Here is a 25,032-nt window from a genome sequence, read left to right on the forward strand (position 1 = left end):
AGTACTCTATTGTATATATGTACCCCATTTTCTTTATCCATTCATCTGTTGATGGACACTTAGGTCACTTCCAAATCTTACCTATTGAAAACAGTGCTGCAACAAATACAGGAGTGCAGACGTTTCTTTGATATACTGATTTCTTTTCTTTTGGGTATATACCCAGCAGTGGGATTGCTGAATCGGATGGTAGCTAAATTTTTAGTTTTTTGAGTAACTAAATTGTTCTCCAGTTTAGTTACTCAAAACTGTTCTCCAAACTGTTCTCCCTAGTGGTTGTACTAATTTACACTCCCACCAAGAGTGTACAAGGATTCCCTTTTCTCCACATCCTTGCCAGCATTTGTTATTGTCTGTCTTTTGAATAAAAGCCATTTTAACTGGGGTGAGATGATATCTCATTGTAGTTTTGATTTGCATTTCTCTGATGATCAATGATATTGAGTACCTTTTCATATGCCTGTTTGCCATTTGTATGTCTTGATTATTAATTTTTAATTAGAATAGCAGTGTGACTTCAGATGTGCCTCAGTTCCCTCACCTGTAAAATGAGGATTATAATAGAGCCTGTCTCCTTGGGTTATGAGGAGTAATGAGTTAATATATGGAAAGCACCTAGGATAGTTCCTTGCATATGGTAAGCCTTCAGTGAATGTTTGCTCTTGTTATTATGAACATAGTTTTGAAAATCAAATTGCACTGTACTTTTATTTGAGGGTAAGGAGTAGTACTCCACTGCTCCAAACCCTTGTGCCACCCAGAGATAACTGGTTTTAACTATTTTTAAGGCTTTTTTTTTTTTCTGTTTTTTACCTCTGTGTTTCTAAACAATAGGTTTTCTGATGTATGCAGTTGAGATACTGTTGACCACCTATGATGGATTATATGGACTTAGCTTTCTTGCACCACACCATCCTACCCCATTTTCCTCTCTTTATTCTTTAAATAAATATGATTCTATCATAATTTTTGGATAAATTAATATTGAGTGCTCAACTTATTTTAACTATGTAAAGTACTGTTCACTTCTATAACTTATTTTCCTTGAGCTAAGAATCATCTCCCTTTTTTATTTTCTTACTTTCCTGTACCTTTCCTGTGTACCTTTCTCTTATTTTTCCAAAATTCTCCTGCAGAATTGTAAAACCCATTTGTATACTGTTTGTCATATGACCATTCTCAATAGGTAGTCATTTAGTTCCACATTTCTCTCACTCTTTTTAAAAATTTCTTAGCCAGGCATGGTGGCTCACGCCTGGGATCCTAGCACTTTGGGAGGCTGAGGCAAGCAGATCCCTTGAGCCCAGGAGTTTGGGACCAGCCTGGGCAACATATTGAGAATCTGTCTCTACAAAAAATACAAAAATTAGCTGGGCATGGTAGCATGTGCCTGTAGTCCCAGCTACTTGGGGGGCTAAGGCAGAAGGATCACTTGAGCCTGGGAGGTTGAGGCTGCAGTGAGCCAAGATCACACCACTGCACTTCAGCCTGGGTGACAGAGTGAGACCCTGTGGACCCTGTCAAAAAAATAAGATCAAATAAAAATTTTGTGGGACACCCTTGCTGGGCCCCATCTGCCTACTTCTCATACTGAACTGGATGCACCTTAGGCCTGCTGCATCTTTCTTGTGTTGAGTACCTTGTTTCCTTGATCCCATGCCTTCCTCTTTCTTAATTTATTTCTTTGTTTTGGTGGAGTACATCCTCAAATAGCTTTCTGAGAATGGGTGAATGGGAAATAGAATTTGTAGGCCCATGTATAGATCAGAGTTCTATTTCTGAGGATTTAACACACTCTAATCATGTTACTTGAAACAAGTTTACTATTTGTTAACCAGTGTCCATAAAATATTGTAGGACTGTACCTCCATCATTTCTTTCAAGAGAAATAAACAATCAGATGTTCTGCCCAGAGTTATGCTCAATGAGCTCAAATTTGCTCATCCATCAAAACTGATCATGGGCTTTAAGAACCTCCTGGCACACTGCAGAGTATTCCTTGGGGTCTGTATATCCCAGTATGAGGAAAACCAACCCAGATTAACAACTGCATTTTAGCACAAGATGGGGCAGGTGGTGGTATAAAAAGAGAAGGTGCCTTGGGAGTGTGAGCCATTTGCTTCTGAAATTTATTTGCCAACAAGTCCTGCTTCAGCCCTGTAAATCCCAACTTTATGTTTTAGTGAGTCAAAATAGCCCAGCATACAGTGGGTAAAATGGTAAATTGATGTCGCATGTTCAGGCATTCAGACCCTACTGGGACCCAGTAACAAACCACTTGTTTCTCAAAAGGAGAATAGTCACTTGCCAAAGAAAGCATGGGTTTGCTTTATACCATCAGGGCTCTCTCTGGGCTCCATATATCCGCTGATCTGTCATAGACTCTTGTTTGTTATTGAAGCCACTGAGCCATAGAGATGAATTGAGACAGCTTCCTGCTCTGTAGCCTTGAGCAGGTTTTCCTGCTCTGATTGCTACTGAAAGCTGGCAGGTTCTGGGTTACTCAGTATATTGATCAGAGAAGCAATCCCAAATGTCAATATATGTTTCCTCCAAAATATGAAGGTGCTATACTTTCAGGATCTGTAGGAACAATCGTGAAGAGAGTTCATGGACTCCCTGGGCCTATTGTGACACTAACTTGGACCAAAACTTCATTTTCCCCTGACCCCCATGAGCTCTCATTCTAAGCACAGGTGTACTTAGAGTCCCCAGGGATTAGCATTAGCATAGAGCCAGTGTTCAATACTATTCTGAATGTCTGCCCTTTCTGCTCTATACTACTCTGCTACATGTCGGCATGTTCTGCTGGAAAAGGCTAGATTTTCAGTAGATAGGACTTGAGGTTCTACCACAAGGGCTTTAAGTATAAACCAGCCCCCTCACCCTTCCTCTAAGGAGCTTTGGGCCTGGGATTGGCTGAGGAGTCCTACCTTACATCACAGTGACTCATAGACTTCATTTCATCAAACCTCAAGTGTTTTTATACTTTCAGGTATGTAAATAAAGAAGAACCTTAGAAGGTTATCCATTTATTTTAATCCTAGATGTCCTGTGATCTCAGCCACTGTCAAAGATCCCTGTGGCTCAAGTCATTTTTCATATGTTCACACATTCTTTTATTTTTTATTTATTATTATTTTTTTTTAGAGAAAGGATCTTGCTCTGTCACCCAGGCTGGAGTGCAGTGGCACAATCATAGCTCACTGTAACCTCAAACTCCAGGGCTCAAGCTATCCTCACTTCTCAATCTCCTGACTAACTATGACTAAAGACATATACCAGTACACCCAGCTAATTAAAAAAATATGTTCTGTAGACAGAGGGTCTTGCTATGTTGCCCTGGCTAGTCTCGAACTCCTGGGTTCAAGCAGTCCCCCTGCCTTGGCCTCCGAAGGCTCTGGGATTACAGGTGTGAGCCACTGCGCCTGGCCTAAGTTCACAAATTCTGTGGGTCAGAAATTTATAAAGGACACAGAGAAAAATATAGTCTGAGGTCCTCTCCACATAGGCCTTTCATGTGATCTCTCATTATGGGCCAGTTTGGGTTTCCTTGTAGAATACTGTCTGGAGACCAAGGATGAGCATTCTCGAGAGAGATGCAAGCAGGTGCTTTATCACCTTTTCTTATCTAACCTTGAAGTCACACTGAATCATTGCTGTAATCAATGGCTCATTTATGTGCTAAGGAAGAGAAGCTAGACCCCCACCTCTCAATTGAGGAGTGCCAACATCACATTGTAAGAGTATGTGAAATGGGATGTATATTAATGCAGCTCTCTTTAGAAAACATATTCTGCTACAAATAGGAAGCACCAGTTTTTTTTTATCATCACCATACTGGTTCTAGAGGACTTACAATAGACAGGGCTTGTTGATCCCCTTCATGCAGAAATGATGGTTGTAATATTTCATTGAATATATATCCATACATACACACATTGAATTTGTGTACCTTACAGTACACAATATAGCTACAAATAATGCCATCAATGAAGCCATCTGAATGTGTGCATGAACATTTAAGAAAGTTTTATTTCATTTCAGTGTCATAAGAGTATTGACCATCTCCATTAGAGAGATGCAAATCAAAACCACAATGAGATACCATCTCACACCAGTTAGAATGGCAGTCATTAAAAAGTCAGGAAATAACAGATGCTGCAGAGGATGTGGAGAAATAGGAATGCTTTTACACTGTTGGTGGGAGTGTACATTAGTTCAACCATTGTGGAAGACAATGTGGTGATTCCTCAAGGATCTAGAACCAGAAATACCATTTGACCCAGCAAATGGTATACTGGGTATACTGGGTGTATACCCAAAGGATTATAAATCATTCTATAAAGACACATGCACACGTTTGTTTATTGCAGCACTGTTCACAATAGCAAAAACTTGGAACCAACCTAAATGCCCATCAATGATAGACTGGATAAAGAAAATGTGGCACGTATACACCATGGAATACTAATGCAGCCATAAAAAAAGATGAGTTCATGTCCTTTGCAGGGACGTGGATGAAGCTGGAAACCATCATTCTCAGCAAACTAACACAGGAACAGAAAACCAAACACTGCATGTTCTCACTCATAAGTGGAAGTTGAAAAATAAGAACATAGGGACATAGGGAGGGCAACATCACACACTGGGGCCTGTTGGGGAGTGGGAAACTCGGGGAGAAATAGCATTAGGAGAAATACCTACTGTAGATGAGGGGTTGATGGGTGCAGCAAACCACCATGGCACATGTATGTCTATGTAACAAACCTGCATGTTCTGCACATGTATCCCATAAAATATAATAAAAAAAAATAAAATTTAAAGAAAGAGTATTGACCATCTCCTCAGGATTTTAAATTCTGATAAGGAGTTATTAAACAAATGTTTATAGGCCCTGTCATGTTTGTTATAATTATTAATAACTATTGAACTTCTTCCAGATTAAAATTTCTTGTTTTGGTGTGATTGCTTCTATTTGGATTCAACTTCTATTTTTGGCAAAGACTGTGTGTTTTTATTTTATTTTATTTATTTTATTTTATTTTTTAGAAAGAGTCTCACTCTTTTGAGAAAGAGTCGCCCAGACTGGAGTGCAGTGGCGCGATCTCAGCTCACTACAACCTCTGCCTCCTGGGTTCAAGCGATTCTCCTGCCTCAGCCTCCTAAGTAGCTGGGATTACAGGCTCCTGCCACCATGCCTAGCTAATTTTTGTTGTTTTAGTAGAGAAGGAGTTTCACCATCTTGGCCAGCCTGATCTTGAACTCCTGACCTTGTGATCCACCCGCCTTGGCCCCCCAAAGTGCTGGGATTACAGGTGTGAGCCACCACGCCCTGCCGTGTTTTTATTTTCTAACTCTAAAACTAAATGAACTATTTTGAAGATGGAATGCCATGCCGAACTTTTCAGTCTTAATAATATAACCAACCTTAGCAGTCTGCCTGAATGCAGAAGTTAAGTGAATATTATTAAATTCCAAAAATCCAGATGTCATATCAACATATGATAGTAAATTCTAACTAAAAAAACTATGCGTTGGAGCGTGGGTGTATTCTCTGGGAGGTAGTGAGCAACTTTTTACAGAAACATTTAAGGAGAGAGGAGCAATTCTTCAGTGAATAGTAGGTCAGATAATTTGGGCATTTTCCAACGCCATCTCCTATGCCCCTTGTCCTCCAGGCACATTAGATGACTCAGTCTTTCTGGAACATCCATACACAGCATCTGTACATTCCATTTCTTCTTGGGATGTCACCTTCCCAGCCCATTCTCTGACAAGCAAATTCCTGTTCAGCCTTAAAGACACAAATCAAAAGTCATCTCTTCTGTGAAGCCTTCTCTTATACTCTGGAGGCCAAAATATTCATGTCTTCTTTTGTAGTCACAAAGCACTTTGTAAATATGCTACTATTACTACACTGCTTGCTTCGGGGGAGGTGGAGAGGGAGAGAGAGGGAGAAGGGAGTGAGTAATAGCTAATCTTTGTTTCCTATGCAGTACTCAGCAATCAAGAATAGTTTATTGCATAAATTATCAATTCTAAAAATCTGTCATTCCAAGGGCAGGAGAGCTGTTAATAATGCAGATTCCTAGTCTTAATGAATCACACTTTCAGGAGGGTGGATCTTTTTGACAAGCAGTTCAAGTGATCTGTGGAACAGACTTTGACCATCTCTGCTCTAGGCTGGGCACCACTCTTTCTGCCCAGCCTACTCTTGCCTAAGAGCTCATTTTAGCTTCTCCTGTTCTTAGTTAACCTTGCTTTTCACATTTTCTAAGCCATTTATTTAACTCTGAATTCTTCCATAAGATTACTTTCATTTAGCTTTCAGATATGGATAAACATTCTGGACTACCTGCCCTAGAGTTTAGTTTTTTAGCTGACATATAATTTCGTATATATTTGTTCAATTAACCTACATTCATAAGGACTCTGTATGTGTGTATGTGTGTGTGTGTGGGCGCCCATGCACATATGCACCCACAACATTTGAAACATTATGGAGTTTATTTATTTATTTATTTTTGAGATAGGATCTTGCTCTGTTTCCCAGGCTGGAGTACAGTGGGACGATCACGGCTCACTGCAGCCTTGACTTCCTGGTCTCAAGCAGTCCTCCCACTTCAGCTTTCTGAGTAGCGGTGACTACAGGTGTGTACTACCATGCCTGGCTGATTATTTAATATTTTGTAAAGATGAGATCTCACTTTGTTGCCCAGTGTGGTCTTGAACTCCTGAGCTCAAGTGATCCTCCTGCCTCATCCTCCCAACATGTTGGGATTACAGGCTTGAGCCACTGCACCTGACTGTTAACAGAGTTTATAAATGGCTCAGTTATACTTTTTATTTCACAGTGTTTTCTGATTATATGCTCATATTGTCAAAAGTATCACTAAAATTACAATGATAGCTGACAGATATTTCTTACAGGAGTTCAGAAAATGAGGGATTATGGTATAAAATATAATTAAACGTGTTCCAATAGATAATGTTTTAAGAATTCATTTTGTAACCAAATTTATTTGGAAATCATTTAATCAGCTGCATGCATGTTTTTCAGCTGTATTATGTCTTTCAGTACTACCCTCCCTAACCAAATGAAGTCAATGGAAAACTGGAGAAACAAATTTCCTCATTTCTGTTTCTTATATAATTCCTAACATAGAACCCAGTCCCTGATATTTAACTAAGTAGACCACAGGATTTATGCAATAATCTTTAAATGATTCAGTAACAGAAGAAAGTTAATTCTGCCTACTCTGCCCAAACGATTGAAATGCAGTCCTCTCAAGACACTTATCACAAAGAACCTACTCAAAAACGATTCTATTAAAATATAAATTCCATTGTGGTTGGCAGAAAAAAAAATGCTGTTACAAATCTTGACAAACCCTAACATATGATAATGGAAAACTAAGTAATAATAAGTACGTAATCAAGCATTCCATGTCGTGTGATGATAGTGTCTTTTCTTAATAAACTCAAACTCATTGGAAGACTTTATGTTATTCTTGTCAGGATAGCCCACTCGGTTCCATGAACTTTGTTCATGAATGCAAAAGTTCAAAAAATCTTTTTCGAAAATATTTTTTCAAAGAAGTTATTTCATCCAAGTTCAGGCAGCAAACAATATGGGCTCTAGTGAAGGTTATTTGTGCAATAATGATATTAGAAGCCTGGAAATGCTGCCTTTGCAAATGAAAAACAAAATAGGTCAGAACTATATGAAGAAATTTCTCTAAGGAAATGCTATTGTCCTCCATGACCAAAGGCATTATGTCTATAAATTCACCTAAGTGAAATTACATCCATGGCACTGGAAACCAACCCTGAAGCCAAATTGAAACAGGAGGGAACAAGCAAAGACTTACAGTGCATTTCTCTGAGGATGTACCAGGAAGACAAAGGACTGCAACAGACTTGCCTCAACCCATCAGCTCTCAGGAGGACTACATCAATTCCATTCCAATAAAAATACTATACTGGTGCTCCAAGAGAGGGATGCAGAGGGCAGGGGATCTCCTTGTCCTAAATCAGGAGCTCCAAAGAGAGAAGACTGGGAATCCCTAAAGATAGAGATATGGAAAGCAGTAGTTAGGACCACTCTGCAGTCTGAATCCCAGCTTTTCCATTTGCCATTGGGACCTTGAGAAAGTTTTCTTCTTCTTTTAGACAGAGTCTTGCTCTGTCACCGAAGCTGGAGTGCAAGTGGTGTAATCTCAGCTCACTGCAGCCTCCGCCTCCTGGGTTTAAGTGATTCTCTTGTCTCAGCCTCCCAAGTAGCTGGGATTATGGGTGTGTGCCACCACGCCCTGCTAATTTTTGTATTTTCAGTAGAGATGGGGTTTTACCCTGCTGTCCAGGCTGGTCTCAAACTCCTGACCTCAAGTGATCTGCCCGCCTCAACCTCCCAAAGTGTTGGAATTACAGGCGTGAGCCGTGGTACCTGGCCAAGAAAGTTTTCTTAGGTCCCTCTGTCCCTCAGTTTCCTCATCCAAAAATGGAAGTAATTATAATATTTGCTCGTTTGAATTAATGCAACACTTGACATATAGTCAATAAATGCTGGTTGTGATGATGACGTTACCATGTAGGTTGTTATTTGTGGTCCTCCCCAAATGAGAGACATCCATGGTGGAACTATTATGAAGCCTCGAAAACCACCAGGCTTGAACAATCTAGAAATAAAAGGCATTTGTGTGACTGGATTCTCGAGTTCTTTTTCCAGCACCGTGCTTTGGACTTTCATTTCTAATTTATGTAAAAATTCTGGCAATCTACGATGATACACTACGTGAATTGAGAAGGAATCTAGGGAGGATCTGAGTTAGGCTTCACAGTAACTTGAGAATAAAGACTTAAGGAAATGGAGCCATAATGATTTTTAAGAATTTGATGTTTGCCTTAAAATGTTTAGCTTTTCAGACCAGGTGTGATGGCTCACACCTGTAACCCCAGCACTCTTAGAGGCCAGGGTGGGACAGTTGAGCCCAGGAGTTCGAGACTAGCCTGGACAACCAAAGGAGACAGACACCTTCTCTACAAAAAATTAGCTGGGTGTGGTGGAGTAGCTGTAGTCCTAGCTACTCAAGAGGCTAGGCAGGAGGATCCCTTGAGCCCCAAGAGTTCAAGGCTGCAGTTAGCTATGATCTTGCCACAGCACTCCAGCCTGGGTCACAGAGCAAGTCCCTGACTCTTGAAAAAAAATTCTTTCCAGGCAATGTTAGTTTTAAAAAGTTGCTAGAGTATTGTTAAGTATAGATCACTTAATCTATGTCACTCTTTGGAAAGAATGCAGTGCGTAAAAAGAATACTCAAATTTTGATCTCAGATTATTTTCTCCAATGTAAAAAAGTACTTTCCATCCAAAAATCCATCCACACAACCTCAGACTTTCCAAAAAAGCAAGAATTTTTTTAAAAATCTCACATGAAACTTCAGCATACCTAATACAGAACTTTACACACTCAGTGAAAGTTTTTGACCTTTTCAGAAGCATGTCAATGTAATTATTCTGGTCAAATCTTAGGTTATCATTTGAGAGAGACATTTCTTTTCAACCCATTTCTCCCCAAAAAACTAAATAGCAAAGAATTCAAACTGAGTTAACTTAGAAATATTTAAAATCTGTTTTGATTCCATGTGGTTGTGAATTGTTCTTTCCTAACGCACTTAGTATATCTCTTGTGTCAAGTATTTACCCATTGCAAAAAGGGCTCTGATGAATTTTTAGGCCTTCACACTTCACAGCTTCTACCTCCAAATTGGGAAATTTCTCCTTCCTAGAAGAGCACAATAAATTGGCACTTGCTCACACTTTATAAACTAATTGACTATAATGTAGAAAAATATATATTTTAATAGAAGGAAACAAAATATCCAACACCTTAGAGAAAGTAAGCAATAAGAAAATCATGGTCCTCTTGTGAACATTTTTCTAATGCAAAGTGCTGGCCCCTAAGGAAGGACCTACCACACTCCTCCTCTTTGCTGGCTGGAATACTGGCTTAGTCAGGGTTCCCAGCCATCTCCCCAGTGGGCAGGATCTCTTCTGGGAAAAATACTGTGACAGTGTTTGTAGTCCTGCCTTCTGCTGGGTTCTTTCTTGGTGTACCTCCAAGAATAGAATCATAGAAATGTAGAGCTAGAAATTATTTTGGAGATTTTGCATATTTGAAAAAATGAAGTCCAGAAAAGGGAAGTAATTTACCCAAGGCCTAACACCTAATAGACAATAGGACTGGAGCCCTATCTAATGGTCTCCATTGCTTCCAAACCCAACTGCTGCTTTGGAAGAACGCAGAATCCATAATTTCACAGACATTTTTAGCTTTGTATTATTGTTATTAATAGAAGTAGAACTATATGTGCAGAAGATAAACATTCAGTGATTCAATCATTAAAATAACATTTGCATAACATGTTGTGAATGTATGGTATATAATAGACAACCAAATTTACTAAAATTTATAATGTCTATATATTTTTAAAAAGTTTAAACACTGAAAATAATGTCATCATCTTGAATAAAAATGTATCCGTGTTATCATTAACGAATTCAACCAACATTTTTGCAGTTTCACCATTAGCAGACATAGTCATAAGTGTGAAAATATAGAAAAGACAGAAAACAGTTCTTGTTCTCACCTCGCCAGCAAATTGGGAAGGCTGACATAAAACAGGCAAGTATGATACTGTGTGTTTCCAGCTGTGATATCACGTGGCGTGAGTCCCATGGCAGCACAAATGAGGGGCACTTAACTGTGGTAGAAGAAAAAGAAGGCTCCCTCAAGTAGGTAACACCAAACTTGAATCTTAAAATAAAGGAGATTTAGGAACAAAGGGCATTAAAAGGAGAGAGAACAGCCTGTGCCAAGCAAGTAGGTTGACAGCACGTGGCAGATTTGGAGAGCAAGTACCTCCATATGGCTGCATCCCAGAATTAAATGAGGGTGAAGACAGGCAGGGACCAGATCACAAAGAACTTTGTGCATCATGCTAAAACATTTCAGTTTTACCAGAAAATAGTGAGAAGGTGTTGAATAATTGTATGCTGTAAATTAAACAATGTGACTGAAATTATACTATAAAACTCTATGTTGTGTTTGGTTTGGTTTTTCCCTGCTCCTTAATATCAGATACCTTGGTAAAACACCTAAGAGTAGAATGTGGTAAGACCACCAGAATCTAGTTGTGGTTGTAGAGCTGACAAAAATCTCAATGTCTGCATCTATAAAATGGAAATTGTTATAGGGTTGTAAAAAGTACACAAGTTAAGTCCTGTTAAGCATTTGCGTCTGCTGTATTGCAAACACTCAATAAATAGAAACTGGCATCATCTTCGTCATCATTGTAAAAAGCTGAATTGCAGAAAATGGATTAGAATGCCGAGAGTTCATTTTAACATCTGGACTTAAGAACAGTTGTCTGATTCTGCTTAATCTATATTGCTTAGAATAATAGAGCTCCTTTAAGAGAACTACTTTGTCAGAGGCATGGCTAGGAAAAGGCATCAGTTAGCAAAATACACTGATTATGTATTTGAAAGGAAATTTTCCACTGATTTTGTTGTCCAAGAGAATGTAAGAAAAGAAAACTTGGGTTTCAGCAGTTAGGAGCAGTATCCTGAGAAGAGCTATGTGCTTGAATTTATTAGTTACAGGTAGAAGACAGAAATGCCAAGGTTCATAGATAGCAATTGGGGATAAAAATAAACTTTTTTATGCCTCCCTCTGTTGACGGACAGGTCACCAAAAGAGAGAGTATATTATGCTTTTAATTTGCTATTACATGGTAACTAATTGTTTATAAAATACCCTTACACCATAATGACTGAAGTTTATTTTTTGCTGTGTTTTTGTATTTGGAATACTTTGTCCTTGTGCCAAATTGGAAATTTGGAATATAGTTTAGTAATTTCAATTTGGTTGTATTTAAAAATTAGGGAGGTCTAAATTAGATTTACTGTCTTTATAATGTCATCTTTCTATAAAAAAAAGACTATATCTCAATATTCCATAAAATAATAGGTTTACTTTCTGTATTCTATTTTGTTAGTGCTCCTATATCCCTCCCTGTAAGAGAGAAAATCAGAAGAATTTGGAAAGTGTCATGAATTGGCAACAGTACTGGAAAGATGAGATTGGTTCCCAGCCATTTACTTGCTATTTTAATCAACATCAAAGGTAAGTCAATATTTGCATGTGCGTGTTAAAATTGTTTGTAGACTCTGCAGCTTATTACACTGTTATATCATAGATTATGCCCACTTGACAGCATGGAGATAGCCTCAACTCTTCCTTGCGTGTAATTAGGGAAACCCATATAATGAATCTGCAGGACAGAGAAAAAGACTTGTGTTGTACACCTTACCCTGTGAATGTACTACAAAATGATAGTGACTTTAGGTAGGAACATTACTTTGCATTTCCTAAGAATTGCAGATTGATGCACATAAGCTAAGCAATGTGCAGATTTGCCAGCACTTTTAGACTGCATCGAATCTTACCTTTCCTTTTCCTTTCTATTCTGATGAAGTGTCAATAACATGAGTTCACACCATTAAAACCTTATTTGACTTAGTACTCAGTTTATACCATATAAACCATGTAAAGATGGTTCCTTGGACTAGGGCACTTTGGTACCCACTCAGATTAATCAGTAATTTATTCATCAAACATTTATTGAGTATTCACAATTCCTTGCTGTAGATGTTCCAGGGTTACCGCAAACCTTCACTTGCTCCCATAATCTCTGTCTTAGAAAATGGCATGACCATTCACTCATTTACCAAATCCAGAAACCTTTGAGTAATGCTTAGTTCATTTTTCTCCTTTGTACTTTGTAACCTGTGTCACCATCATGTATTTTTGTTTGTTTTTAGACAGAGTCTCACTCTGTCACCCAGGCTGGAGTGCAGTGGCGAGATCTTGGCTCACTGCAGCCTGCGCCTCCCAGGTCCAAGTGATTCTTGTGCCTCAGCCTCCCGAGTAGCTGGGACTACAGGCACACACCACCACAGCTGGCTAATTCGTGTATTTTTAGTAGAGACAGGGTTTCACCATGTTGACCAGGCTGGTATCTAACTCCTGACCTCAAGTGATCTGCCTGCCTCAGCCTCCCAAAGTGCTGAAATTACAGGCGTGAGCCACTGTGTCCAACACATCATGTTGATTTTTACCTGTATCATGACTCTTCTCTGCCTCCCCACTATCACTGTCTTAGTTTACATCCAGATTTCTCAGCTCCATTAACGCAATAGTCTTGTAACAAGTCTTCCGCCTCCACCGTGGACCCACTCCAAGCCACTCTCCATAGTACTGCCAAGGTAATCTTTCTAACACATGAGTCTAATCAGGTTACTCTGCATAGTTTTCAGAATAAAGCTCAAACATCTTGGCATGGCCTATGTCAGATACCTATTGCTGCATAACAAACCACCCTAAACGTAGTGGCTTACTACAGCAATGACACTTTTTTTTTTTTTTTTTATGATTCTGTGGGTTGGCTGTGCTCATTTGCAGTCAGATGATGGCTGAAATAGCTGCATGGTCCAAGATGGCCTCCTCCCTCACATGCCCAGCAGTCAGTGCTGGCTGTCAGCTGGGGCGCCTCAGTATCCCCACCACCTGGCCTCTCATTGTTCAGTAGGCTAGAATGCCTTCCTTACAACATGGCAGCCTCAGACAGCATTTCAAGAGAGGTAGGCCTCGGCTCTGGAATTTGAATAATATCACTTCTGACACCTTCTATTGGTCAAAGCAAGTCCTGAAGCCAGCCATATTCTTGAGGTTCTGGAGTAGGCTTTGCCTCTTGATAGGAGGAGCTGCAAAACATTTGTCACCACATTTAATCTACCACAGGATACAAGGCTTCTCAAGATCTTGTCCCAGACTGTCACTTCTCGAACCTCATTTCCTTGCTCAAACTCTTTGCAATAGCCATTCTGAACTATGTGCACTTCCCAGAATATTTTATACTTTTATATGTATGCCTTTTTATTTGCTTTTCCTGCTTCTTGGCGGCCATACTGGGAACTCCTCAGATATCACCTTCTCTGGGGTGCCTTCCTTGATCCCCAATTTTGATTTAGTTCTATATCAGTTGAGATGTGATTTGTTGCAGGTAATCAGAATTTTGACTCGAAGCATCATAAAAAAAATTAGGAAATGTATTATTTTATACATCAAGAAATGCAAGGCCAGGCATGGTGGTTCACGCCTGTAATCCCAACACTGTGGAAGACTGAGGCGGGAGGATCACTTGAGCCCAGGAGTTCAAGGCCAGCCTGGGCAGCGTAGGGAGACCCTGTCTCTACAAAAAATTTTAAAAATTAGCCAGGCATGATGATGTGCACCTGTAGTCCCAGCTACTCAGGAAGCTAACATGGGAGGATTGCTTGGGTCCTACTAAGCCTTGGGAGGTTGAGGCTGCAATGAGCCATGATCACACCACTGCACTTTAGCCTGGGTGACAAAATGAGACCCTGCGTCAAAAAAAAAAAAAAAAAAGGAAGAAAGAAAAAAATGAAAATGAAGGAGAAATGCACAGGTGGACGGATGTCAGGGTTGTTTGATGCAATGACTTAATAGTGTTACCAAAACCCAGCTCCTTTTCAAATCTGGCCTCAAGGTGGCTCTTTTCACAGTTATAATATAGTTGCTTCAGTTCCAGATGTCCCAGCCAGGTGCAGCAGTGTCCAAAGAGAGAAAGAGCCTGTCTTTCTTGATGCATTTTTCTTGGGATTTGGAAAACTTTTCCCATCTTCCCACAGGCGACCTCCCCTCATGTATCCTTGTTCACAGTGAGTTCCTTTGCCCACACCTAAACCAATCACAAGAAAGAACAATCCGAATCAACCCCTGACTTGGGGCTAGTGTTACATCTCTTAAGTCACTTGGAGACGGGGTATACCCCTGAGTAGATTTGGGAAGGAAGAAGAAAGGGAACAAGGTGTTGTGGAACAACCAAAAATGCCAATGAAAAGGTGTGTCTCCCATATTCCACAGTCATCGTCTTTTATTTTATTTTATTTTATTTTTTCAGGAAATGTTTCTGAGTCATAATATTCCATAGGCTTCTATTTACAACTCTCTCCCAGGGGCTTGCAAGGGTTGCGTCACATAACTAGGCCACAGGAGCTTTTTATTTTATTTTATTTTTGTTTTGTTTGAGTAGGAGTCTCGCTCTGTCACTCAGGCTGGAGTGCAGTGGCACGATCTTGGCTCACTGCAACCTCTGCCTCTCAGGTTCAAGTGATTCTCCTGCCTCAGCCTCCCAAGTAGCTGGGATTACAGGTGCATGCCACCATGCCCAGCTAATTTTTGTATTATTTAGTAGAAACGGGGTTTCACCATGTTAGCCAGGCTGGTTTTGAACTCCTGACCTCAGGTGAGCCTCCCATCTTGAAGTACTGGGATTACAGGCGGGAGCCTCTGTGCCCAGCTAGAGGAACTTTAAAAAAAGAAAATTTACCACAGACCAATTAATTAGAATCTTTGGTGGTTGAAACTGGGCATTAGCATTTTGTAAAATCGATGCTAGAGATTCTAATCGATAACCAGAAACTACAGTCACTGTTCTGCCCTTTCACTTTTCACCCATTACTGGAATTGTTTGTATGCCCATTTTCCTCACCAGGCTGCACACTTGTTAAGGGTGTGGGCCAGTCTTCTTTGTTTATGTATCTCTAATATCTAGCACAATGTCTGGGTTTCAGGTAATAAATATTTGGTGAGTGAATGAATAAGTGAATGCAATGTGTCAAATTAAAAGGAGGGTTCTTTGCTTCCAAGGAATTAGGATTTATTGCTGAAAGCATATGCATATGCAAATATAAATATGATTACATCAGCTAGAAATAGAAGGGGGAAGACTGAACATTGAGGTGGCAACAATAAAGAAATCAAGGCTTGACAATGTAAGATACCTTAGGTAAATAAGTTATGTAATATGGAGTAATGAGTTTGTAAGCTAGAAAGGTAGCTTGGGGTTAGATTTCTAATGGGTCATTAGTGTCAAGCTAAAGAGATTCTTTGTCATATAGGCAATAAAAATTTGTCAAAAGTTTTTTTTTTTTTTAATCGAAGACTGACATGAGTAGACCTTTTGAGTTAGAAAGTAACTGGTGTGAATGTTGAATGTATACTGGCTGGGAAAGATGGGTTAAAGGCAGAAAGAAAGGAGAGTACTGAGTGAAAAACATTTTTGAATGGTTACTGTGTGCCTGCCATTGTGAATGACATTTTATTTAGATTACTAAATCTCTAAATACTAGCCCCATTTAACATATGAATAAACTGCATATTTAAAAAGTTAAATAACTTCTCCAATGCACACAACTGTTAAGTGCAAAAACTGGAATCCAGTTAGTCTGATTCCCAAAGCTCCCATCGACTATCTGCTGGTCCTCGTAAGAGACTTTGAGGGCATAAACGAGAATAGTGGTCGTGAAAGTAGCAACAAGGATTATAGCAGTAAGATTTTTTAGTTAGAATCAACAGAACTTAATGACAATGTAAGTGATAAGGAAAAAGGTGTCAGACTTGACTGAGTGTTAGAAAAGGACAGTCTAGCTCTGAGTATGCTGAATTTGAGAGATTCTTAAAATATCCAGAAGATGCTTTGAAAGAGTTAGAAACACAGACTTTTAAGTTAAGGAGCAAGAGGTCAGAAGCAGTGCTATTCAGATGTGGGAATCATGGCGCACAAGCTGTAGTTGAAGCGAAGACAAAGAGTGCATATTGTGAACATTTAGAGTGAGGAGGGAAATGTTGACAGAATCTTAGGATCATCTACATTTAAGTTATAGGCAGAAGGAGATGAAGGAAGAGTGGCCAGAGGGTGAGAGGAAAATCAAATAAGAACGTCTTAAAAGGAGAGTATTTTAAGGAGAAGAAGTTAGTCAAGAAGAAGATAATTTAGGTACAGCCTTTGATAAGTCCAGACTACTCATTCAAGAAGTTTGCCATGGACTACATCATACTAAATAGCAAAGAAAACACTCAACAGAGTGAAAAGGCAACCTGCAGAATAGGAGAAGATATTTGCAAACTATATATCTGCTAAAGAGTTAATCCCCTGAATATATAAGGAACTCCTACAACTCAATAGTAAAAGAAACTAATAATCTGATTTAAAAAAAGGCTAAGGGCTTAAATAGATATTTCTCAAAAATAGACATCTAAATGGCTGACAGGTATATGAAACATTGCTGAACCTCACTAATCATCAGAGAAATGCAAGTCAAAGCCACAATGTAATGTCACCTCACACCTCTCAGAATGACTATTAACAAAAAAACAAAAGACAGGTATTGGTGAGGATACGGAGAAATTGGAACCCTTGCATACCGTTGGTGGGAATGCAAAAGGATGCAGCTGCTATGGAAGACAGTATGGATGTTCCTCAAAAAATTAAAAGTAGAACTACCGTATGATCCAGCAATCCCACTCCTGGGTATTTCTCCAAAAGACTTGAAATCAGGATCTTGACTCTTCAAGATCCTGAAGAGCAGTCCTCCTTTTACCACAGCAATATTCACAATAGCCAAGATGTGGAAACAACCTAAATGTCCATCAGCAGATGAATGGATAAAGAATATGTGAAGCCAGGTGCAATGGTGATACCTGGGGTCTCAGCTAGGGGAGGCTGAGGCGGGAGGATTGCTTGGGGCCAGGAGTCCAGCCTGGGCCACATAGCGAGATCCGATCTCGAAAAGAAATAGAAAGAAAATATGGTATGTACATACAATGGAAGTGTTCAGCCTTTGAAAAGAAGGAAACTCTGCAACATGTGACGACATGGATGAACCTGGAGGACATTATACCAAGTGAAAGAAGCCAGACACAAAAAGGCAAATACTGTATTATTCCACTTATATGAAGTATCTAAAATAGTCAAATTCATAGATTAAAAAAGTGGAATGGTAGTAGTTATCAGGGGCTGGGAGGAGGGGGTAACGGAAGTTACTAATCAATGGCCATAAAGTTTCAGTCAAGTAAGATCAATAGGCTCTACAGACTTGTACAGTACAAGTCAACACTTGTGTACAACAATACTGTACTATCACCAACAGTAATGTATTGTACACTTAAAAATTGAAGAGGGTATGTCTCATCTTAAGTATTCTTACCACAATAAAATAAAATTAAAGTTTCCTATGACTGGAAAAAGGCTTGGGGAGGAGGTGAGTAACTGAGGAGTGGATATAGAGAAATAAGCCTCCTGCAGATGAAAACTGTTGGAGGGAGAGAGAAAAATATAATGTATATCGTAAAGTAAAAATGGAACATACCCTGAAGAAAACGAGACAGAATGAAATGAAATGCTGAAGGAGTACGCAGATTTCTTTTTCTGTGAGGTGGGACTGTTTGAGCCTGAACCCACTGCTGTGTGAATCAGGTGCTTCCTTGAAGCTTCCTGCCCTGGACTGGGAACTGGTTTCAGAACGTTCCTGAGCTTGAGCTTGCAGTTGGAGGTGAACAAGGCACCCCTTCCACGTGCTGTCCTGACTAGCTGGTGACCATGTTGATGAACGTCCTCTCACTCCCCACTTGGGAACTGCGTGTTGTGAGGGCTGCCTCCCCCTGACAGGGTTGTCTCCTCCTGTCAGGGCATGAATTTTGAATATTCTCAGTACCCAATCAAGAAGGACTATTCCTCCAGAAGTGTGAGGTCTACCTAAAAAGAGCTAAACCAAATTATATACTAAAAGTATAAAAGTATTTTTTTGTACTCTCGCAACAATTCTGACACCAAATGTGTGGGGTATTTCCACACCAAGCAGTTCAGTTCTCTGGTGACACTAGCTGGTGTCCTACAGTTCAGTTTGTTTCTGGAGTTGGCATCAGATCCCACAAATTAAAGGGTCCAGCCCCACAAGATGACCCCCACTTCAGATGTCAAGTGCATGTCCCAGTTATCTACCTGTACTTCTGGCTGACCTTCTCTAAGTCAGGGGTTCCCACATCCTCCCTCCTTGCATTCAATAATTTGCTAGAATGGCTCACAGAACACTACTTACTATTCCAGTTTATTATAAAGGACACAACTCAGGAACTGCCAGATGGAAGAGATGCATTGAGCAAGGGGCCCTCTCCAGGCACACCACCTTCCCAGCACCTTGAATCAGTATGCACCAACCCAGGAGCTCTGGAGTTGTTAGGGTTTTTATGGCTATTACATAGGCACGATTGATTACAGCATTGGCCCTTGGTGGTTGAGTTGATCTCTAGCCAACTCTCCCTTGCCTGGAGAGGTGGCTAGAGAGAGGTGGTGCTGAATTCTTTTTTTTTTTTTTTTTTTTTTGAGATGGAGTCTCACTCTGTCGCCCAGGCTGGAGTGCAGTGGCTTGATCTCTGCTCACTGCAAGCTCCGCCTCCCGGGTTCACACCATTCTCCTGCCTCAGCTTCCCGAGTAGCTGGGACTACAGGCGCCCGCCACCACACCCGGCTAATTTTTTGTATTTTTAGTAGAGACGGGGTTTCACCGTGTTAGCCAGGATGGTCTCAATCTCCTGACCTCGTGATCCACCCGCCTCAGCCTCCCAAAGTGCTGGGATTACAGGCGTGAGCCACCGCGCCCGGCCCGAGGTGGTGCTGAATTCTAATCCTCTATTCACATGGTTGGTTCTTCTGACAACCGGTCCCCATCCTCCAAGAGTCACCTCACTAGTATAAACTTGGGCATGGTTGAAAGGGGCTTACTATGAAAAAACGAAGATTCTCCTCTCACCCCGACTACTCAGGAAATTACAAGGGTTTTACAAGTTCTGTGCCAGGAACCGGGGCAGAGACCAAATACAAATTTCTTATTATGTCACCTATAGCAGTTGTGTTAACTTTAGTACAGTAAATTTAAGCTCATTATACCTCCTTCAGAACGGATACACATTCCCTATCCATCATCTCACTGTCCCATTCCCAAACGGTGGGGGTGTAGATAGAAGCGGGGGTGGTCTATCACAGCCCAGCAGCACTCAAGACAGGATTTTTCAGCGACTCTGGGAAGGCAGGCGTTCGGAGTTTGGCTCTTTTACCATGACATATGTGAGAGGAAACAGGAGTGCTGTTTGGAGGTGTGAAAAATGGCAGCTCCCTGGTGCCATCTACTCTTAGTACACTTTTTACTACTGCTAAATATGAAATTAAAATAGACTTACTGTATGGACTCCCAGATGCTCTTGAAAAGATGAACTTTATATTTAAAGAAACCTTTAGATTTCGCTCAAATGCAGGAAATTAGGGAGAATAGTCAAGTTTTCACTTTCAAGAAAAGGGTGTTATTTTAAAAATCTAAGACAAAGATTAGAGGAGTCTTAGCTTTCCACTGGTTAAGTCTTGTTGAGGCAAGCTATATTCCAATGTTGAGTCTGCAGTGGCTGAAGCAGCCCCGAAGCAGCTGTGCCTGCCATGGGCAGTCAGTCTCCGTGCGGCCATCCCTCTCTACACCCAGGAAGGATTCTGCAGAGGCGTCACTGGGGTGAATTCATGCCAAGGATTGAGTCCATTTGTGGCCTTCCCGTATAACCTTTCCACTCTTTGCCTCCCTTAACCTCGAGGCTCAGTCTCCTTCCAAAATGTGTAGATTTTGTTTTTACACTTTTTTATTCAGGTAAGTTCACAATTCTCCCTATATCATTTTTTCATTTTTTTCCTCAGTCTTTCCCTGGCTTATCCCTTCTCAGCAAAACCTAACTTATACCCCCTTAACGAGAATACTTTGAAACCCCCTTTTCATTGCCAGAAAACTTCTCTGTATTCTCAATCTTTTCATACAATTTTCTTTCTTCATCTTTGCCTTAACTGGCTTCTCCTTGAAGAGGGCTTGTCCCTTTGAAAATAACTATTCATTCTTCAATTCCCTTTGGATCTAAAGGCCAAAAGGAGTGATCAGTCTTTTTATCTTTTCCTCTTGTTGGAGAGCATAGAGTTTTTCTATACAGGTTTACTTTTTAGTACTTTGTTTTATACCTCTGGATAGTAGGTCACAGAGTACACGGAGCAGGCTTACACACACACACACGTCAAATGAACAAATCCAGCCATACCACCTGTGCAGTCTCTTGAATTCACTTCCTCCACCACTGCCTGGATTCAGGCTCTCACCTGGCTTGTTGAAGGCATCCTCAACTAGTCTGTTAGCCTTGGTCTTTCTCTTGTCTGTCATCCACACCACGCTAGGTTTTGTTTTGCTTTGTTTAAGCCTCCTTTTGATCTCGTCACAGTCCTTGATTAAATTTTTCTGCCTTCTTCTTATCTATAGGATAAAGGCCATGCTCTTCCAATTCCAACTTCAACTTCTGCCATTGAATCATGTGCCAGTCAAGGAAAACCAAAGACAAAACAACAAGAAAACAACAACAAAATAGCAGACACGGTCCTTGCCTTCATGGAGCCTATAGTCTGTAGTCACAACAGTAGTATAATTACAAAGTAGGGTAGTGCTATGAAGGGGAAGCTGAGGATGCTGCTATGAGATATTACAGCATGATGGGGAATTTCAAAGACCTTTCTGTGTAAATCAAAATTAGGTCAAGACCAGAGGATGTTCAAGAATTAGCTAGGTAAAAAGCTAGGGGGAGAATATTTCAGAATGAGATACTACCATGTGCCAATGTTCTGCGGCAAAAAAGAGCTTGGTGGTTTTAGGTACTAGAAGGCCAGTGTGTCAGGAGAACTGTGAATGAGTGGGAGAGTGGAGCAAGAACTAGACAGGGCTTAGATTTCTCTTAAAATGTAGTGAGCAGCCAGTCGTTGGTTTTAAGCAGAGTGGTAATATGGTCTGCTTTACATATTTTAACTTTTATTCCAGCTGCATCAGTCACCTCGAGTCATTCTGTTTCCCATACACCTTGATGCCTTTGCTCCTGTCTCTTTCTCCTCACCTGGGGACACCTTCACCTTTTTTACTTCTGGGAATTAGCACAGCACAGTAGTCCTAGAATGAACTCTAGAACCAAACGCTTTCTAGTGGCGTGGTCTTAGATATGTTACTGAAATCTATCTGTGCCTCAGTTTCCTTTGCAGAAGTGGGATATAATATCAAGGAGATGGCATGTGCCTAACCCACAATAATTCCTACAAAAGTGTTTGCTATTATTGTTTTTATTACTATTATTAAGATTCACCTCAAATGTCACTGTGTAACCTTCTCCCACCTTTTCAGGTATAATTCATTACTTCCTCTTCTGCAGTCCCACACTGCCATGGTTGCTTTTTTCACACTGTTAAGAGAGTTGAATATGTACTTTTTTGTTGTTATAGATTATGAATTCCTTAAGGGCAGCAGTCATGTGACATCAAGCATCAGGGTTTACATTTCTCCTCTACCACTGATTAATTGTACGACCTTGGATAAATAGTGCAGCTTCTCCATCTTGGTTTCCTCGCCTGTAAAATGAGGATAGCATTACCCATCTTAAGAGCTTCTGTTTTGGTTTTGTAAGAAACACATTTGCACCATAGCTAATACTAATACTTAGTAAACACATATGCTTTTCTTCCCTGCCTCTGTAGATTTCTAACAACTAAGTTAGAAACAAAGTTGGGCCTGGTTATTTACTGATTGGAGGCTGAGGTGCTGAATAAATAAATAATGAGGGTTTTATGAATGAGTAAAACAACAGAACACAAAAAAAAAGGAAGAAAGAAGAAATTCTGTTGTTAAAATAAATATGTTGTACTCCTGATGCTAACAGATATATCCTAATTTCTAAGTTCATTCAAAGTGTGTTTATCCTGTAGCGTATGTTTTTAAATCCAGTTTACCCTTAGCATTTTAAAGAAAGATAAACATAATGGCCTGAGCTCAAATTGAGTAGCGGTTTCTTCAGAACACAGTTTTAAAGCCATTAAAATAGAAGATGAAAAGCAACTGATTAGAAAAAGACTGCTCACTTACTTAGGGTTTAGTTTTCTTAACTATAAAATTTGATAGACTGATGGATGAAATGATCTCTAAAATTCCTTCAAACTCTCAAATTCTATGGTTTTATGATTCCCTGGTTCTGAAGACTTGTACAAAATTACAACAACTTAAGATGCTAGATAAAATCCTAATGGTGAAAGGGAGAGGCAATTAGTAAAGAAATAAATGGTTAACAGTCTGGAGCCATTTAATGGAGAGGGAGACAGCCCTGCTACCTCAACGGTAATTGAGTTTCATAATGATGACACTGAGTCATCAAAAAAGGTTAAATTTGGTTCAACCTACTCTCCTTAAAAGGCAAGGAAATGTGTAATGCATTTTTAGGAAGATTTTTACCAATAATATTTTAATATTTTATTAGTTTTTATTCAACTTAAAATTTAAGCTTTAATTATTTGGAAAATTCACTTTTGTAAATGTCTATTTCCTCTCCGTGAAGCAAGCCCATTTCAGGGGCTACAGAGATCTTCCTGCCGCCACAGAATAGCTTATCACTCTGGTATCATGGTTGTTACTCTTTTTGTAATTTAGTGTCCTAAATTTTACACATAAAAATGCTACCATCTCAAGCTGGGAACAGTGGCATATACCTGTAGTCCCTGCTACTTGGGAGGCTGAGATGGGAGGATCATTTGAGTCCAGGAGTTTAAGGCTAGCCTGGGCAGCATAGGGAGACCCTGTCTAAAAAAAGAAAAAAGAAAGTGGTAGATGAACTGAAGAGGTTGAAATAGATAATACTGTGCATTTATGTCATGCTAAGGGGTTTAAATTTGTCCTAAGGGCAGTGGAGGAGTGACAGTCACATTTAAGTTTTAGAAAGATGAGTCTAGTGACAGCATGGAGGGTAGATTGATAGAAGCCAAAGCTGGAGGATCCATGAACAATTTGGAGACTGTTGTACCAGTCTAGACAAGGGATGGTAGGAGCTTGGACAAAGGTAGAATTAGTGGAGGAAGAAAAGGAGGAATGGACATAGGACTTGAAGGAAGTGGAATCTGCAGATTTAGAGAAGTACATGATGCTTGATAGGGGTTGAGGTTAAGAACTGGATGGAATTGGATCCAGTTCTGGCTTTCTGTCCTGGGTAACTGTTTTGGAGGCACCATTAACTGGAATGTTCTGGGAAAGCCTTTGCTTTTCTGATGCGAGTGCTACTGCCTCCTGCTTTCTGATGCCACAACAGCAAAAGGCATCATGCAGCTTTGAGGTGATAAACAGGAGAGTGGACATCTACACATTAGTAAGAGTGGAGCAAAAAGAGCCAGCTTCCTGGCACTCTTGTGGAATAGCTGCCCCTGCCCTGGCCATGCTACCTCTGGATTTCTTGTTATGTGAGACAGACAACACTTACATGCTTAGAAACAGGCATCTGAATATGTTTATAACCAATAGGGTGAAAAATGATTGGTCAGTTGTAGTTTATTTTCCCGACGTCTTTGCATTCTAAAAACAGATTGAGCTCTAAAAACAGATGCAAGCTCAAAAAAAGATGTGTTTTAATATATTTATATGTTGAATTTAATTGTACCATTGGCTTCTAAGTTTTTCTTTTGGCTTTTTTATAGAGCAAATTACTAAAGAAAAAACTTTGTTTTTACTAGCAGACCTCTTAGTATACAAATGGGGAAAATGTGCATATAAAGATGGGACCTAAGATTTGGAACAAATTCCAGAGGAAAATTTTGTTGACATTGGAATGAATTACTCAATACTGTGTTTGATATTTGGTAAAAATTACTTATTTTTGTCTTCTACTCTGAGAAGTATTTCTTACAGTCTTATCATTAGAGAATAGACTGGTTCTATGGCTATTTTTTACAGGAACATATTGGCTTTTTCTTTAGACATTAAACCCAATGATATATCCTGAATCTTAAAAAACAAAACAGTAAATCTGGAATCTTACCAAAACCAAATATTTTCCATATACATTTGTGTCTGTCTCCATATTAAGAGAGATTACATCAGAATTGAAGGCTTTCTTTGGTCCCAAAATCTGTACTTTTTAAAAAAAGCAGTGATTGCTGTGGCTTCTCCAGTATGCTGTGGAATATATATGGAAGTTATTCCAGTGTTTTTTCTCAGTCTGACATCCAAAT

At 39.8% G+C, this 25,032-nt stretch overlaps 1 protein-coding gene across 2 annotated transcripts in view; it reads left to right on the forward strand.

Moving 5' to 3' along the window:
• KCNMB4 (potassium calcium-activated channel subfamily M regulatory beta subunit 4) overlaps positions 1-25,032 on the forward strand; it is a 64,718-nt gene that overhangs the window by 21,664 nt on the left and 18,022 nt on the right. Inside the window, exons 2-3 of one of the 2 annotated variants that reach the window (XM_009425837.5) lie at positions 12,061-12,188; positions 21,269-22,702. In XM_009425837.5, the coding sequence (XP_009424112.1) occupies positions 12,061-12,188; positions 21,269-21,374 (234 nt within the window). In that variant the 3' untranslated portion in view covers positions 21,375-22,702. Of the gene's footprint in view, positions 1-12,060; positions 12,189-21,268; positions 22,703-25,032 lie in introns of those variants that run through there. The other variant, XM_001156630.6, reaches the window with a different exon arrangement.

This window comes from Pan troglodytes, chromosome 10, assembly GCF_028858775.2.
Source record: "Pan troglodytes isolate AG18354 chromosome 10, NHGRI_mPanTro3-v2.0_pri, whole genome shotgun sequence".
In the NCBI taxonomy this organism is placed as follows: Eukaryota; Metazoa; Chordata; class Mammalia; order Primates; family Hominidae; genus Pan; species Pan troglodytes.